At 41.3% G+C, this 19012-nt stretch overlaps 2 protein-coding genes across 3 annotated transcripts in view; one reads left to right on the plus strand and one right to left on the minus strand.

Moving 5' to 3' along the window:
• The window catches only part of ERO1B (endoplasmic reticulum oxidoreductase 1 beta), an 84325-nt gene extending 68717 nt beyond the window's left edge, over positions 1 to 15608 (plus strand). Inside the window, exon 13 of one of the 2 annotated variants that reach the window (XM_082423124.1) lies at positions 14270 to 15608. In XM_082423124.1, coding sequence (XP_082279250.1) covers positions 14270 to 14369 — 100 coding nt within the window. In that variant the 3' untranslated portion in view covers positions 14370 to 15608. The remainder of the gene's footprint in view (positions 1 to 14269) is intronic. The other variant, XM_082423120.1, reaches the window with a different exon arrangement.
• Positions 54 to 19012, minus strand: part of GPR137B (G protein-coupled receptor 137B) — a 47601-nt gene continuing 28642 nt past the window's right edge. Inside the window, 5 exon segments of the mRNA XM_082423142.1 lie at positions 54 to 2812; positions 4390 to 4514; positions 13101 to 13229; positions 15630 to 15779; positions 18387 to 18609. Of these exon segments, the coding sequence (XP_082279268.1) occupies positions 2701 to 2812; positions 4390 to 4514; positions 13101 to 13229; positions 15630 to 15779; positions 18387 to 18609 (739 nt within the window). The 3' untranslated portion in view covers positions 54 to 2700.

Here is a 19012-nt window from a genome sequence, read left to right on the forward strand (position 1 = left end):
GTAAACATAACTTTTATATGTACTGGGAAACCAAAAAAATTCATGTGATTCACTTTAATGCAATGTTTTGCTTTATTGAAGTGATCTGGAACCAAACTGCAGTTATCTCCAAGGTCTGCCTGTACACAAATCAGTTGGAATTCTTTAGACAATTAACTAACTCCATAATTAACTGTTATGCATATTTCCAGTGGATACACAGGAACATTTACATGCAGCCTTTTAGTGTTGAATCAGCCTTAGCTAAATGATGGTACAAAATTTTCAGTGATATTGCCATACTTCCCCATACTTTTTTAACATTCGAATTATGGGAGTTTTAATTTCATCGTGTTGCCTTAAAACAAGAGGACAGTTGGGTATTTTAGAACCTGTAATCACCATTCCTTGCCTTCTCTTGGCCTTTAGTATTTCACCTAGGAGTAGCTTTGTTAGTGTACTTGGCAACACAAGTAAATTAGGAAGTTAAAGGAAATTTTAATTTTCCTTTCCATACCATATACGCAACATTTCAGAGTATACGTGATCATTTACTATGAGAGAGAGTTTGTTACAATCATAGTTTTTCATATTCTAGATGTGTTTACATTACTTGTACTTTAAGGCATTACTTTTCAAAAAGGGAAGAAGAGAAAAATAGGCACTTAGAACATTTTTATCCTTTCTGATAAAAAAAATAATAGTTCAAATACTACTAGCAGCTTAATCATAAAAATAGATTACGGCTTTTATCAGTTAATGCTGAGTATTTCAATTTTCTTGCCAATAATAAAAGAATAATAAGATATTTGTATGTCATAGGATGAGTATAATAATTGCATGATGTTTTGACCTAATATTGAAGAACTGCAGTACTTTCCTGAAAGCATGATTTAAAGGATTTTTAAGCATTTGCTGAGTCTGCCTTTAAATTCTTCTAAGTATCACTAACAAAGATAGTATGACAAGTAGGGTGTTCTTAAAGCCATTCAGAATAACAACTTATAATATTTTAAGGTAACCTGAATAATCAGTGCAAATTTTGCTTCAGTGTAGAATTTTCCCTGGCAGTAACTGTTTTAAATATGTGACCCAAATTCTTCCATATACTGAAAAGCAAGAATGTTGTTGTGTGTGATTATGCAGGGTGAAGGTGTTGGTACACATGAAAAACCCAATCATGACCCACTGAAAACTTGAGATCCTGATTTTTAAATACCATCAAGATAAGAGAAGCAGACTTGATCGCTGTGAAATCAGTGCCCAGAGACAAGTTATTCCTGAAGGCCACACTGGGAAGGAAGACATCAGAAATGGGTTTCATTACATGGGCAGAACTTACTAATATAAGTTCCTTTTCACCTGCCCCTCCCTCTGTCCCGAGATGTAAGATTTCCTAGGCAGAGCAGAAAGATACTTCCTCTCTGGTAACAATACTTTCTCTAGTGCCCTAGCCTCCCTGACAGAGCCACGTACAGTCTCCTATTATAGGCAGTTTTATAACTGCAGGCCACATATATATATAGACTTGGAGATTTTAGAATGGCGTTTATGGTTGGGGAACTAGTATTTCATGACGTGTTTCACTTAAATGAAAGACAACTTATAAGCAACTGTCTGGAATGCCCTTTTACATGGCTGAGAGGCAGGACTCATGCTATAGGATACTGCAGTGCTACTACCATTTTAAACATGCAGCTTCCAGTGGGCTGCTTTCGGAGCTACTTAAAAATAAAAAGTATTATTTTAAATATGGTTGGAGACTATAAGAAAACTGTTAGGATTCCACATAGTCTTTTGGCTCAAGGACTCAGGGTTACCTGTTATTAAACCCCTTTTGAGAACCTCTTCGTTGTTCAGTAATGAATGTTCAGTGAGCTGGGAAAGGTGCAGTCTTGCTGAAGTCCTGAGGCGATGGGTATTAGATTCACTGGGCTAACAAACTGTGCAAAAATCTCTGAATACAGCAGAGGAAGTTTAATAGTGTAAGTCAATTCTATCAATGTTTTTATTAACATCAACTTATCACTGAAGGTATACATTAGTGCCCTGTTTAAAGGAGTAGTAAATTTTGGCAAAATTTAGGAGATTCTCTGAGGAACCAACCGTCTATGCCTCCACAACTCTAAGGAGCCGATTTACCTACTGTGTAGTCCGCTGACATTCTGCTACATTGTAACTTTCAACACTGGCGCTGCAATCGGCTTTCTAGCTGTCAACTGTACTTAGAGTCTACCAGAATCTGAGCGATCTGAAGAGGTAAGGATTTGAGGAATGCTTTAGTCCAAAAGCCTTTAAAACAAAAAACAAAAACAAACAAAAAAAACCCATCAGACCATGTACTGTATACTTTTAAAGTGAATTATGCATAAAAGTCTGTGCAAAACTACAACATATATTGCAGTAACATTCTCAAAAAATCCTAGTATATTTTAGCATTATTAAGTTATATAAAATACATCTTTATAAAAGTACAGAATTTTTTTGAAGTTTAAATTATACTCACTGAAACAGGCAGCCAGGCTCACTTTTTAGTACTAAAATAAGGTTTTTATCAATCTAAATTATTGCTTAGTCCTATGGAGCCATCAGAAACCTGTAACAAAGAAAAATCGAGTCCTATTTCTTAAGGAAACGTGCCCTAAAAATTCAGCTGTCATTAAATTAGTCTTTCTGAAGATTTTCAACTGAGGCATCGTCCATATAACTTGCTAACTGATGCTACCCATGGCTTGGTTTGTCAGGATCCAAAATTGAGTCTGGTTGTAAAGTTCCTACTTGAGCCAGGAAGCTGTTAGTTTGTTGTCCCCAATCATAGCAGTCTGGAGCAAAACTTGAAAAGAAAAAGAGAGACTTCAGTGACGTGAAACATTATGCTGACTGTTGATGACATGCCAATTTTAGGTAGACAGAACTGGGGTTTTGTATAAACTAGACAATCCCAAAGCTGTTCAAAGTAGCTTCTTGAAGCCCGTTTTCCCACTAACAAGTGCTATACGCAGTGGCTAGAAGACCACCCACAAAAGTCACCTGAACTCTATAGAGCCCAGAAGTGTAGTAATACTGCAGCCAATCACTATGTATAACAAAATGCTTTAGCAACAAATTGTATCTGAATCCTAATGGAGAGTATAGCTCACTACCTGTGTGTCTTTGGACAGATAACTCCTGTGCCTCGATTTAAAACAATTTTTTTCTGTGCCTCAATTTTATTATCTGTTAGAATGGGAGTAATATTGGTAACTACCTTGTTGGGCTTCTGTGAGTTAATACCTGTAAAATGTTTATAACAGAATCTCACTATACAGTTAGCTCTCCATAATGTACATTATTGTTGCTTTATCATCATTATTTTCCTCTGTGTAATGGAAAGGGGATCTTTTCTTCTTCCACAGAGGTAGTGAGGGCGCCCTCAGCTGTGTCTCTTCCGGCACCTGAGAGGTTAGGGCTGCTCCAGCAGGTTACAGAGGGACAAACCTAGCGAACAGGCAATGCCGTGGGGGACTGGATAAGAGAACAGTTTTAGGGAAGAGAGGTGGGACACCTTTTGACCTCAGAGTCCTGGAGTTCACTGACTCCTTTCCCAATGATCTGTGTTCTTTACACCTGCTGGCGGGGTGGGCTGCTCTGCTCTCTGTTCTCCCCAGCACGATCTTTTATTCTATCATCTGACCAGGATTTCTCTGCTCCCTGATCCACTGAGAAAGCAAGGTATTCTCCCAGCTTTTCCTGTCCCTATAACAAGGACTCCTTTCAGACCTCTTTTAAGGTTTTCTAAGGATTTTACTGTAGTAATAAAGAGCAGAAAAGCAAGCATATCTTTATCATTTTGCCCCAGGGGGAAAAAGAATTTACCTTAATATGTTAACGGTGGGTCTTTAAATTCACAAAGGATTACGTAAGAGAAGCTTTCACTTCTAAAAACCACTCAGCCTGAAGCTACCCTTTCACAGGAACAGTCCCGGGGTCCTGGGAGGACAGCAGAGTGAAGAGAGGAGCTTGGCAAGCACTAGGTCAGCCCTTTCTGCTCCCCTCGCCCCTGCTGGCCTTCAAGTCCCAGATTCACAGGCTGAAAGAGGGGACAGGCTGATCGCTGAGCAGTGGAGTGTGGCTGAAGCGTCCCTGGGCTGAGGAGTGGGAAGGGAATCCAGTAGCTACCCCACCTCCTGTTTGCAGACCACGACCGTGGCCTTGGCAGAGGTCACGAAGCGCAGGATCTCAGGAGGTGGGTCTCGACTCTGGCTGCAGTTAGTCTTACTACTCAGATGCTTCCCCTCCTTTTTCTGTTGGCCTCACCCTACCACCAGCTCTGGGGTTTTATGTAGGCATTTCCGTTTAGTCTGAATCCATTTCATTGGCTTGGCCCTCAGCCTCCTAACCACGCCCCTCCAGCATGAACTAGGGTCTTACCTTCCCTGAAGTCCCTGAGGGGCAATGTTCCAGGCAAGGTCATCGTCACTGTCATATCTTCGAGGGTTGTCAAAGAAATAAGATCGGGGACCAAATCCATGGCTGGGGACCATTCCAGGGTTGGTCTAGAAAGACAGTGTAATGGTTCAGTGTATTTTCAGACGCTGTGCCTTGCACGAGGCAAAGAGAAATAACATCTCTTTCTTGCAGGAGACTAAAGATGCTCTGTTCACCTGGATGGAGGCACTTGTTCAGCTGGAGTGTTCATTTCAGTTACTTTTTAATTTAAGAGGTATTAACTTTTTCTCTTATCAGTACGGACAAAATCTTCTTTCAGAGTTCTGCTTGCAGCAGTGAATTATCACCGTTTTAATCTCTTATAGAAAAACCAGACAATACCCAAATCAGCCAAACTAGACAGTCCCAAATTAGATATAAACCTGTATAATGATGTGGGCATTCACAACAAATTAAAATAATGAAATGATGAAAATTTTGAGAGAGTTTCTTATCCAGTTTCTATAATCTGCTTCTCCTGTTTCTGTCCCCAAGCTGAGTTCACCTCTCAAAAAAAATTACAGTTGTCCACAGGGGATTGGCTCTAGGACCCCCCCACAGATACCAAAATCCAAGGATGCTCAAGTCCCTTATATAAAATGATATAGTACAGTCAGTCCTCTGTATATGCGGATTCCGCGTTTGTGGATTCAACCTGGCATAAAATCCCATGTCTGTTTGACATCTTTGTACATATCATTAGTGGTCTTTTTTTTTTTTGGCCACACGGTGCAGCATGTGGGATCTTAGTTCCCCGATCAGGAACTGAACCCGCACTCCCTTCAGTGGAAGCACGGAGTCTTAACCACTGGACCACCACGGAAGTCCCTAGTGGTCTATTTAAAAGTTAACCAATAGAGTATGAAAAAAGGTTATTATAGGATGGGTATCTATATGTGAATTTCTGCTTTTCTAAGACTCATCTAGCCAAACATAGGAAGCAAAGCGGAACTTATACAAGGTGAGACACCTTCAAATTTACTATTTATAGCAGTTCAAGAATGTCTATACAAAGAATGAAGTTGCACCCTTACCTCACACATATACAAAAAGTAACTCAAAATGGATCAAAGACCTAAACGAAAAAGTAAAAATTATAAAACTCTTAGAAGAAAACATAGGGGCAAATCTTCATGACCTACAATTTAGCAAAGGATTCTTAGATATGACACCAAAAACATGAGTGACAAACCAAAAAAACAGATAAACTGGACTTCAAAATTAAAAACGTTTTTCCGCCAAAAGATACCATCAAGTGAAAAGACAGCCACAGAATGAGAAAATATTTGCAAATCATATATCTTTACAAGGGACTTCTATCTAAAATATATAAAGGACTCTTACAACTCAATAGTAAATAGACAATTTAAAAGTGGGCAGGGAATTCCCTGGTGGTCCAGTGGTTAGGACTCTGCGCTCACTGCTAAGCACCCAGGTTCAATCCCTGGTTGGGGAGCTAAGATCCCGCAAGCCACGCAGCGCAGCCAAAGAAAAATAATTAAAAGAAATTTTTTTAAAAGTGGGCAAAAGATCTGAATAGACATTTTTCCAAGGAAGATATACAAATGGCCAATAAGTACATAAAAAATGCTTGACATCATTAGTCATCACAGAAATACGAATCAAAAGCCACAATGAGATCTCTATCAGGACATCTTGCCTCAGAAAGTTAGATAACAGCAAGTGCTGGGGAGGATGGCTAGTGGGAATGCAAAGTGGTGCACTCGCCGTGGGAAGCGGTCTGGCAGTTTCTCAAAAAGTTAAACCTAGGGCTTCCCTGGTGGCGCAGTGGTTGAGAATCTGCCTGCCAATGCAGAGGACACGGGTTCGAGCCCTGGTCTGGGAGGATCCCACATGCCGTGGAGCAACTAGGCCCGTGAGCCACAACTACTGAGCCTGCGTGTCTGGAGCCTGTGCTCCGCAACAAGAGAGGCCGCGACAGTGAGAGGCCCGCGCACCACGATGAAGAGTGGCCCCCGCTTGCCGCAACTAGAGAAAGCCCTCGCACAGAAACGAAGACCCAACACAGCCAAAAATAAATAAATAAAAATTAAAAAAAAAAAAACAAAGTTAAACCTAGAGTGACCAAATGACCCAGCAACTGCACTCCTAGATGTATACCCAAGAGACATGAAGACATATGTACAGAAACTTGTACATGAATGTTCATAGCAGCATTATTCATAAGTAGCCAAAAGACAGAAACAACCCGAATATCCATCAGTGGATGGATAAATAAGATGTGGCACATCCATACAAAGAAATATTAATTGGCCATAAAAAGGAACGAAGTACTAATACATACTACAATTTGGATGAACCTTGAAAACATTATGCTAAGTAGAAGAAGCCGGTGACAGAAAATGGCATACTGTATGATCCCATTCATATCAAAGTCCAGAATAGGGAAATCTATATTCACAGAAAGTAGATTAGTAGTCGCTTGGGGGGCAGGGGGATGGGGAGTGATAGATAAAGAGTACGGAGTTTCCTTCTGAGGTGATAAAAATGTTCTAAAAACTGTGGTGATGATTGCACATACCTGAATATACCAAAACCCACTGAATTATACAAGTGAAATGGGTGAATTGTTTGGTATGGGAATTATATCTCAATAAAGCTATTAAAAAAATATATATATATATATGAAATGGAGCGAGATTCTCAAACTTTACAGTGCATTCAAATCACTTGGGTACTTATTAAATTATTTAAACTGTGGATTCCCAGAACCTATCCCAGAGATTCTGAACTGGGTCCAGAACACGGCCCAAGCATCAGTACTTACACCAAGCACCCCTCGGGATTCTGATGTGGATGGCAAAGAGCCACACCTCGAGTATCCTGTTACACCAGCTCTAGTGATGCCAAGTGTGGAGGCTTGTTTATACCAACTGTATTTTGGATACAAATGGTAGTTAATGTTTTTTTAAAATGCCCCACCTACAGTATGTGCCCTTTTAAAGTCAATGAGTATGAGTTAAATTATAAATCTCCCCCCAAAAGAATATTTGACCTTTTTCTCCAAGCAATTACAGAAGTTACAGATAGTAATAGGATTATTATTGAGTCATTAGGAATTTAATTTCTTCTCCAAACGTTATTATGCCAAGTAAAGCCACAGTGCAGCACAGAATTCAAATCATGGACTTCGTATGCTAAGTGAAATAAACAAGTCACAAAAAGAAACAAAAGAAAAATAAAATAAAATCATGGACTTAGGAGCCAGGCTGCCTTGGTTTGAATCCAGGCTCTGCCTCCTACTAGCCGTGGGGATCTTGAGCCTGAGTTTCCTCATCTCAAAATGAGTATAATACTAGATTTTACCTTACAGAGCTATTGTGAGGATTAAAGAATTTAATATATTTAAAGTGCTTAGAACAGTGCCTAGCATCTATAAATGCTATATAACTGTTAGCTATTTTTAGCAAGTTCTGTGTGTAATAATGGCATTAACCCTGGTTGTCTTGCCCAAGGGTATTTTATGAACACTGGTGCTTCACCAAGCCAGATCTGACACTCAGATTACCTGCTAATGAGACTTAACTTCCTGAGCATGATATAAAAATGGGAAAGGGTTTTCTATTTATGATTTTGTATCATGAATTCACTCCCTCAGGATGAATTAGGAGATAATGTCCTTTAAGGCATAAAGAATCATTTTAATTCACTAACATGCTACTGTAGATGAGCAGTTATCAGTGTGGTCCACGGACTGCTGGAGGCCCCCCCCCCCAGATGCTTTCAAGGATTGACAAGGTCATACCTATTTACATAATTAGCATATTAAGATTCTATTTGCCTTTTCCATTGTGTTCACATTGGCACCAATGGCGCAAAAGCAGTAAAAGTGCTGGTGCTTTAGCAGATTTCAAAGCAGTGGCACCAACTGCGCTAGTAGTTACCAGGTTCTTCCCCCACTACACAATCACAGTTAGAAAAAGGTTCACTTAAGAAGGTCTAAACGAAGCAGGAAAAACTGACCAATTTTATTGTAAGGAAAAGAACCTGTACAACTCTGAGCTGTAGCTACTTTTTTCATGCAACTTGAAAACTCATGACAACCATGATTTTTCAGACGTGGGCATCTGGCAGACATTGTCTCAAAAGTGAATGAACTAAGCTGTCAATTCAAGGAAAACATATGACAGTATTTGTTGTCACTGATCAAATTTGAGCATTGAACCAAAAATTAAAGCTTTGGAAAACTTGTATTCCCCACCATGAGCTTGGCAGCTTCCCAATATTTAAAGATTTTTCTGATGATCAGTGGTAATATTAATGAATGAGAGATATATTTTTTGATATTGTATAATAAAAACTTAACTTTTGGAAGATCTGTATAACTCAATAAACCAGAATTTTCCAAATGACCAATGCATGGTATTAAATACAAAACCATGCATGGGTAAAAGATCCATTCAAAGTGCAAGGGAAACCAATGGATGTTAATGTATAACACAACCTGAAAAGTTCAGTGATAATGGTTTTAGATTCCATATTGCAGCTAACTTTTAAGAAATCACAACTTGTTGAGTTTGAGTGTATATTAAAGAATATTCACAATTATGCTAATAAAAAAGCTATTAAAATACTCATTTTTGCAACTATGTATCTCTGTGAAGCTGGATCTTCTTCATATACTTCGACCAAAACAACATATCACTACAGACAATGCAGAAGCAGATATGAGAATCCAGCTGTCTTCTATTAACCCAGACATTAAAAAGGGTCACAGAATTTTATAACAATGCTACTCTTCTCACTAATTTGTTTTGGAAAATATAGTTCTTTTGCATAAAAAAATTTTATGGTAACATGCTATGGGTTTATTATTTACAATGAATTAATAAATGAGCATTTAAAATTTTTCTCACACACATACACACCTCCAAACTTTTTGCAGTCCTCAATAATTTATCAGTGTAACCCCAAATAGCCAAAGCAAACTTGAGCAAAAAGAACAAAGCCGGCAGCATCATGTCCCCTGATTTCAAACTACATTATGAAGGTATATCAAAACAGTACGATATTGGCATAGAAACAGATCAATAGAACAGTACAGAGAGCCCAGAAAGAAACCTAAGAATATATGGTCAATTAATTTACAACAAAGCAGCCAAGAACATCCAGTGGGGAAAGGACAGTCTCTTAAATAAATGGTGCTGGGAAAACTGGACCACTATCTTACACCATGCACCAAAATTAACTCAAGAGGGATGAAAGGGACTTCTCTGGTGGCACAGTGGTTAAGAATCCTCCTGCCAATGCAGGGGACATGGGTTTGAGCCCTGGTCCGGGAAGATCCCACATGCCGTGCAGCAACTAAGCCCGTGTGCCGCAACTACTGAGCCTGCGCTCTAGAGCCTGCGAGCCACAACTACTGAAGCCCATGTGCCTAGAGCCCGTGCTCCGCAACAAGAGAAGCCACCGCAATGAGAAGCCTGTGCACCGCAACGAAGAGTAGACCCCGCTCACCGCAACTAGAGAAAGCCCACACGCAGCAATGAAGACCCAACAAACAAAGCCAAAAATAAATAAATAAATATTTTTTTAAAAAAGGGATGAAAGACTTGAAACCATAAAACTCCTAGAAAAAACACAGGCAATAACGTCCTTGACATCAGTCTTGACGATTTTTGGATCTGACTCCAAAAGCAAAGGAAACAAAAGCAAAAATATACAAGTGAGACTACATGAAACTAAAAAGCTTCTGCACACCAGAGGACACCATCAACAAAATGAAAAGGCAACCTACTGAATGGTAGAAAATATTGGCAAATCCTAGATCTGGTAAGGGGTTGATATACAAAATATATAAAGAACTCATACAACTCAATAGCAAAACAGAAAACAAAAACAAAAAAAACACCACAATCTGATTTTAAAATGGGCAGAGGATCTGAACATTTTTCCAAAGAAGATGGCCAACTGGTTACATGAAAAGATGCTCAATGTCATTAATGATCAGGGAAATAAAAATCAAAACCACAATCAGTATCACTGCATACCTGTCAGAATGGCTATAATCAAAAAAAAAAAAAAGTGTTGGCGAGGATGCAGAGGAAAGGGAATCCTTGAATCCATGTGCACTGCTGGTGGGAATGTAAATTGGTGCAGCCACTACGGAGGTTCCTCAACAAATTAAAAACTACCACGATCCAGCAAGTTCTTTTCTGCATATTTATCTGAAGAAAACGAAAACACTAATTCAAAAAGATATATATACCCCCACGTTCACTGCAGCATTATTTACAATAGCCAAGATGTGGGAACAACCCAAGTGTCCACCAATGCATGAATGGATAAAGAAAATGTGATACACACACACTAGAAATATTCAGCCATAAAAAGAATGAAATCTCCTGATAAACCATAATGGAAAAGAATATGAAAAAGAATACATATATGTATAACTGAGTCACTGCTGTACAGCAGAAATTAACACAACATTGTAAATCAACTATACTTCAATCAAATTTAAAAAAAAGAAAAAAGAATGAAATCTCGCCATTTGCAAAAATATGGTTGGGCCTTGAGGGCATTATGCTGTGAAATAAGTCAACTAGAAAAAGACAAAAAGAAAAAGGTAAATAACCATATGATCTCACTTATATGTGGAATCTAAAAACAAACAAACCCCAAGCTCACAAATATAGAGAACAGACTGGTGGTTGCCTGAGGTGGGAGGTGAGTGAAATGGGTGAAGAAAGTCGAAAGATACAAACTTCCAGTTATAAAATGAATAAGTCATGGGGATTCATGTACAACAATGGTGACTATAGTTAATACTGTATTGCATATTTGAAATTAGTTATAAGACTGGATCTTGAAAGTTCCTACTGCAAGAAAAAAAACTGATAAGCTATGTGTGGCGACACATTAGTTGGACGTATTGTGGTGATCATTTTGCAATATATATAAATATCAAATTGTTACACTGTAAACCTGAAACGAATAGAATGTTATATCAATTATACCTCAATAAAAACAAACAAAACAACAAATAATAATGTATCAGTGTAAAGTGTCCTGATGCCAAAAAGTTTGGGAACCACTGCTCTAGATAATACCCTAAACAGTAAATATATTCAAACACAATAGCCAAGTAACTCTATATACATACACAGAGAGTGTGTTAAGGCTGACATGTTTCCCTGGACAATGAGACCTAAGAGTACAAATGAGACCATCCCTATTATTCTGTATTCACGTAATAAAATAGTACTTTGAAACTCAACCAGGATGATTCTTTATACTCTTTTTTTTTTTTCTTTCTTTCCTTTTAATCAACAGAGATGTGATGGAAAGAACATTAAATATCAAGAAAAAAAAAATAGTACTTTGAACAACGGTCTTTCACCACTTAGGACTCAGATGTGCACTCTCTCCTTCAGGCTGCCTTGGGTTTAGGGAGTGTAGTTCCTAAGCCTCTGTCACACTAGGAAGTGGTGAGAAGGCCCATGGAGCCGAGGAGAAGCACAGTGAGCTCAGGGATACTTGTTAAGAGGCTCTTTCCAGAAAGCTTCAACTGTCTGTCTTCAGAGAAGGAAAGAAAACAAGGCACTAGACTCTAGCCTGGAGTCCCCTGCCCACCTTTACCCCATGTTTCTCTGCCACTGATGGGGAAGCATTTGGGTCTGACTTTACAGAAGCCTCCAGGTGTTCCCAATGCCAGTAAAGGTCAGACAGAGCACAGAACTGCTGTCCTGAAGCTAAAAACAATAAAAGGCGAGGAAACTGACTCTCAGATCTAGAAAACAGTGCTCACACACTCTGTCTTCAAGGGCCCATTGGTCAGGCTGTGCTTCTCCACTACCCACCCTGCTCCAGTATTACTTTCTGGGTTTTTTTTCCTATTCCTGGCTCACTAGTGACTATCCAGAGATGAATAAGAAAACAAAACAAAACAAAACAAAAAACAAGATAAAACACAAAACAGGTTGGTTACTGTATCTGTGCTTTCCCTGCCACCCACACTGCTTACATTGGCCAAAAACCATTCACTATACTTTTCTGTGGGCTTCACAGATGAGTGATTCAAAATCCTACCACTAGTTCCTATGGATGGAATAATTCAGGCAGCAAAGCTTCCAGGAACCTCTTCACTCTACCGGGTTTGGCATTTTCTGTCCCGCCCCCATAAAGACATTTATATGAAGCTGGTTGAGCAGAAACGTGACCAAACTGGGGGAGTGACTTTAGCATTCTTCACAATAAGGTTGTGTCTCCCTATCACTCCACCCCCCTAATCACCATCCAGCACAACACAGGGGTGAAGAGCTGAATTACCATTCTCTATTTCCCTTTGCTAAAATAAAGCTTCTATCTTTGGTTCACAGCAAGTCAAGGCTCAAATACTAGTGAGTTGGCTGTTTCATTAGAAAACAAAGTTCATCACTGTCTCCAGGCCTCAAGATGCAACTTAAATTTATTTTTTTTTTTTTGTAAAATAAAGCTAAACTGAAAAACAAATTGCCCTCAAAAGATACTTAAAGGGAAAAGAAAGTCTCAATTAAATAGACAAGGAACTTTTCATATCAGAATAGGATGGAAGAGGCTCTCTGTTGAAAAATCTAAGAAAAAATTCCAACTGTACGCTTTGTGATTAGAATTAGGAGATGTTTTCTGCAAATACAAAGTGGTTTACTTACGAGGTCCTTCGCAGAATTTCTAACTCGAAAGAAGTAGACTACTAAGGTGGTAGGTAAGAGTTCCCACACAAAGAGGACCACTCCGAATACTACGTATCCAGCATCTCCCAGCTGATTCTTCAAATCTGCCTGTTGAAAGGAGAAGAAAATAAGAGTCACTAGGTTGAGGGCAGAGGAAATAAGTTTGATTCGATTCTTTCTAACATGACAGAGACTACTAAATCTAATACAGTGTAATTCTTTCCCCAAAAAATGTGCATGTTGAAATCAGATACTACTAATGGTCCAGACCTCAGGTGGGGAGTTATTTAAACCAGACAGGATAGATAATTATCTTCTTCAAAATATTCAAAGACAGACGCTGCCAACCTCTGATGTTTTATTCCTTCACCCTCCAAGAATCTTCCTTACATCCAAATTAAGTCTCTAAGCTGATTTCCTTTTCTTCAACAACTGAGTAATGAGAATGTTGTGTTGCCTTCTCCCGATTTTCGAGAGCAGTGGAATACGTGTTACCCTTGGGCTCTTCCTTGGGATAAATGTGTCAGCTTTTAAACTTCTCTTCACATTAACCACATCCTATGATTTACCCTTTAAAGCTTTACTGCAGGCTAGATTGCCTAGAAAAAAATTCTCTGAGTCCAGGATGTTTACCTGCCGGACCAGTGAGACGGCTGAGCGGATGTGGTGTAGCAGAGCTCTCCTCTCTGTAGGGCAGACGGAAGGTGTGTGAGGTTGTTTCTGGGCAAGTCGATCAGAAAGGCCGTCATTTCAAAGGAAGACTGCGCCAACATCAAACCATAAAGGGCCGATCCCCTGAACGGAATCCTTTTGCCTTCTCTACTACGTCGTGTGTAAAGTACAGTAACCGAAACCAATCATGCTCTGCTTCGGAAAGATTACTCTCACACTCTGCATCTCAAATTCTACTTACATGTCTCAAAAGTGTGTTGTGTGTGCTTCTTCCATTCTACATAAATAACCCGCAACTTGGGGCCGTCTGTTTTGCTTGCTCCTAGATTATTTTGGTTGCAACACATAGACCTAGATATGTATAAATAAATAGATATCCCCAAAACAACAGAATTTTTAAAATTGTGATATTTTAAGTTCATTATAAGCTCTTAATTGAAAGAAACGTTGAAATAATTATTCTGTTTTAAAACCAGATCTCTGTTGTTTAATGGGGACAGAGTCTCAGTTTGGGAAGATGAAGAAGTTCTGGAGATGGATGGTGGTGATGGCTGCACAACAGTGTCAATGTACTGAATGCCTCTGAACTGGACACTTACCAATGATTAAAACGGTCGACTGTATTGTATATTTTACCACAATAAAAATCCTCTATGTATTATGAATAAGTTTCTAATTTATCATTGTTGAACGTTTAGATCTTTATGTATTTGATTTCTCACAACAGGACACAGCTTCAGCAGTGCTTTGCGCACCTTCCCCCCATCCTATATTTGTGCTGTTCGTTTGGGTGACGGGAGGCGGTGGTTATTGTGGTGGTTTTTATCCTTTCTAATTATAACATCTTGCATGTGCCTCTTCTGGATTTCATCCTGTCCTCACAGTTTTAACTTATCATGGTCATTTTATTCTTTCCTCCAGTCTTAATTCAGTGCAATTCAGTGAAAGGTCTGAGCACTGCTGGGATTTTAGAAGTGGATTTGTCTAGAGTTGGGTATTCAGTGTTTTTCCAGGAAAATCTCAGGAGCGTTTGCCATTCAATCCAATAGACTCCTACTATAGATGTTTCTATTTCTTTATTGTAATGGCTTATCTGTGTGGCTCTTTTCCTCAGCAGACACAAACTCCTACTGGGAGGCTTAGGTCTGTTCTTTTTTGTGTCCCCAGCACTTTGCCCAGGGCTGGAGACAAAGAATCGATATTTCTCAAATGAGAGAACACTAATTCTCATTCTTTTTTATTTTGAGCTTTTGTGAACATGGATGCCAGATTATATTTCACTACCTTTGTTCATTTGTTTTATAATTTATGAATTCCTAGAATACATTATAAAAAAGAGTTTCATATTGAGATATAAAATGGGCTCTTACTAACACCTTAATATTCTTGGTCATTTTTGTCTAAATTTCCTCAAATGTTGTTAGTTTACACGCTCCATTAAAAAAAACTTCATAATTTTATGTATTTTCTGAAACCTGGATACAATTTGTTTTTACCTTTGCAAATTTCACCCTTTAATAACATCATATTACATTTATATGAAAGCACTTAAAAAATTTAAGTACTGCTTGACAAAAGCCCCAGAAAGTAGAAAGAAGTGTGTGTGTGTGTGTGTGTGTGTGTGCTTCCTAGTTTTCTCAGAAGACATGTGAGCTGGAACAAGGCAGGAACTATGATCCCACTGTACAGGTGAGGGTGCAGACACCACCCAGGTAAGTGACTCTCAAGGTCACCCAGCTATTTGGCAGCAGAATCAAGGAGCTTACACCTCTCTGCCATGTGGGATGCTGCAAAGCAGAGCCGCCGATCAGGTGGCCCCCGTCGGCGCCCACTCACCTGGTCTGACACATTGTACCAGTCGTAATCAAAGGAATGGACATTCTTGCTCTGAGAAAACGACAGGATGAACAGGTTGTAGCAGGCTCGGGAGGCGTAGAGCAGGATGACGGTCACACCGACGGCGGTCACCTGACACACGGAGGAGCCCTGGAAGAGCAGGAGCCGTGAGGGGGCACCCGTTCCGGGCCCAGGACCCCAGCCCCCTCCCAGAACACGGGCTGTGTTCGGACCTGCTAAAGCTTCGAGCTCAGAGGCACTGCCGTCTCCTCCGAGCTGCTCCTCCACCCTCAGACCTTAAACCCAACTGCAAACCTCACCTCACGCCACACCCATCCCAAACTTCAAATTATCTTCATAGAGGTGCTTCCAAACCTGGGACTTGATCTGGAGATGCCTGAAAATATGAGCCATTTGCCTAAGGCCTAGGCTTGGAAGAACAAGAAAGTCAGATGGCTTATTTGGTTAAACCTCTGAACGCCGCTGCTCAGCTCCAAGGAACCTGTCAGCTTATGAGCCCAGCACCCGGCCCCTGGCTTGAGGACAACAAAACCACCTCAGAGGGATGGCGGCTGGCAGACAGCGCTGCTGTGGGCAGTGGGTCTGGGCGGTGAGCACTTCCTCAAGACGCAGCATCTTCTAGGCGGGAGTGCTGGAGTCCCCATGTGACTCAGGGCTTGCAATTCTGTGCAAATGGGTCATCTGTGCCCCCATTCACGAAGCTATCAATTTCCCAAGTCAGTTAAATGACCCCTGGCTAGAAACGGTTAACTAAAAACCTGACATCGATTTTTGAGTTTTGTGTTTGAAAGTCATTAACTGAATCTAAGCTAGTATTTTATTCTGCCAGTGGTAGTTTATTAGCTTGTTTGCCATAGGGGTCATCTAAACAGTACTTTGACAATCTAAAATGTGACCCCTCCTATAAAAATCACAATCCTGTCTTTAAAAAGCCTTCACTAGCCCTTATACAGGAGACACTATAAATAATAAAGTCAAGGCAAAGTTACGTCTAAAATTTGCTGACATAATCAAAAAACGACGCTGCCACAGTTAACTTCTGGGATTCTGCAAGAGTTCAGTCACATCACAGGACGCCCTGATGAAGGCTTTGTATTTTTGAAGTTGGAGGCACAGACTTTAATCTACTGATCGCTCCTGAAGACACAGGATCGTGGAAGGCACGGCTGCTCAAGTCTTCAGACCAAAGATGTTACAGCCACACGGGCCGTGAGGCAAGGAAGGCAGAGGGGGTGCCACGGGGCACAGCATGACTGAATTTCCAAAGCAGAGGAGCTGTGAAATCACTCAACTGCTTTACACATGAGAAAGCCCAGGCTCCGTGGGGCGACAGGCTGGTAGGCCTGGGGTCGCGCGGCCAGCCGGAGCCCAGGGCGTCTCTCCTGACCTCCACACGCCACCAGGCTTCTCAGGGAGGGAGAGGTGGGGACCAGGCTGGTGAGGGGCACCTCAGAACCCCTGTTCCAGGCAGTGGACCTGCCCCTCTTTGTAACTCTGGGGGAAGAAAAGGAGAAGACAGGAACCCTAGGGTGGGGGGCACAGCAGCTAAACAAGAGGACGGGCAGGAGCTGCCCTCTCCCAGTGTACAGTCAGGCCACTCAGGGTGGCTGTCCTCTTGCCCTCTGTCCATCCCCTGCCTGACCAGGGCCCGCTTCACCTACACCTACTCACAGGACCGACCTGCCTACATACTTGCCCCAGGGCCCAGCTGGTGACTGTTCTTATCAAGGGGGTGGTGAGGGGCGGGCCCCTCTGCTGGTTTCCCTGGTAACTAAGGAGCCTACCGGATGTCAATCCCCCCCCCCCCTTAACTGGTAATCTCCCCTTCCCCCGCCCCGGGAGCGAAGACTGCCACCAAGTCCTGCCTGCCGTCCACTGCACACGGTGGGGTGTTTCTCCAGGACCTTGCTTCACACGTGTAAACTCCCCCATCTATTAAACCACTGACATCTCTGTTGCTGACTCCGGGCTCTTTCTTTGGTCTTGAAGCTGGTTATGCACAGGGATTGCAGGTCTGTGGGCTGCAGCCCAACACACAGCCTGTCTGGCTCCATCTCTGAACTGTCACCATGAGAGGCCTGATGTCCTGAACCTCGGGAGCAGTTCCCACTCTTAAGGGGGACCCTCTCATGGGCACAGCCAAGGCAGGGGTGAGCCTGGATCTGAGTCTCCCTGCACTAAGACGGGGTGGTGGAGAGGACAGACCCCAGACCCCGGAGCCAGGCTGCGGAGACCGAGTCTTGGCTCTGCGTCTCCTGGCTGTGTAACCCGGGGCGAGCCTCTGACCTCTTTTTGCCTCAGTTTCCCTATCTATCAAGTGAGTGATACCTACTCCCATAGAGTTGTGAAGGTTACAGTCGTTTCCACATGCAGCGTGCTTATAAAAGTGCCGGGAACACAGGAAACACTAGGTGTGTGTTTCTATTAATATTAGTGGCACAATCAATGCCACTGGTCCTTTAAAATGTCACTTGAACCGCTGTATCCATAAACCAGAGTCTTGGCTCTCTGCCAGTAACTCTGCACACCCCCATACACGGCGAGCCACCGAGAGCCAACTCTCCTCACATACAAAATTCAAGGAACTACACGGCTCCCTCTTCTGGCAACCACAACCAGGCTCATCATTTGCAGGAGGTCAGGTGTGAGAGGCACCGGGTGAGTTCCGTTTGCAACCCAGGGAACTCTTCTGAGAACCAGTTTAGCAGCGGGATCTCGACCACATGTCCACCTTACCTTAGACTCCAAGTAAATGTTGGCTAAGGACATCTTGGAGATTTTGTAGAGACAGATGGACAGGGAGACGGCACACAGCACGAAGAGCGAGTCGTTGATGGCCACACGCACGGAGACGATCCCTTTCCTCTCCCAGGTGCCCGTCTTCACCAGCACTGCACAGGTTAAATTCACCAGCAGGAAAACGAGGCTGATGAAGAGTGAGGCCAGGTAGAGGGGTAACCTGGGAAGGACCAGAGAGAGACTGAAGGCACCCTTCCACGCATGCTGCCTGTACATTCTGGATCAATCCACAAGGAAACTGTGATTTTTTTTTTTTTTTTTTTTTGGTTAAATGCTAGAAGCAGAACATGCCAAAGTTAACACTTAAGAGCTCAGAGTTTGGGGCTGGTAGATGCAAACTATTACATTTAGAATGGATAAACAACAAAGTCCTACTGTAGAGCACAGGGAACTATATTCAATATCCTGTGATAAACCATAACGGGAAAGAATATAAAAAGAATGTCTATATGTGTATAACTGAGTCACTCTGCTGTACAGCTGAGAGTGGCACAACATTGTACATCAACTATATTTCAATTAAAAAAATTAAAAAAAAAAAAAAAAAAAAAAGAGCTCGGTCT

Source organism: Balaenoptera physalus, assembly GCF_965194825.1.
Source record: "Balaenoptera physalus genome assembly, chromosome: 14".
Classification (NCBI taxonomy): Eukaryota; Metazoa; Chordata; class Mammalia; order Artiodactyla; family Balaenopteridae; genus Balaenoptera; species Balaenoptera physalus.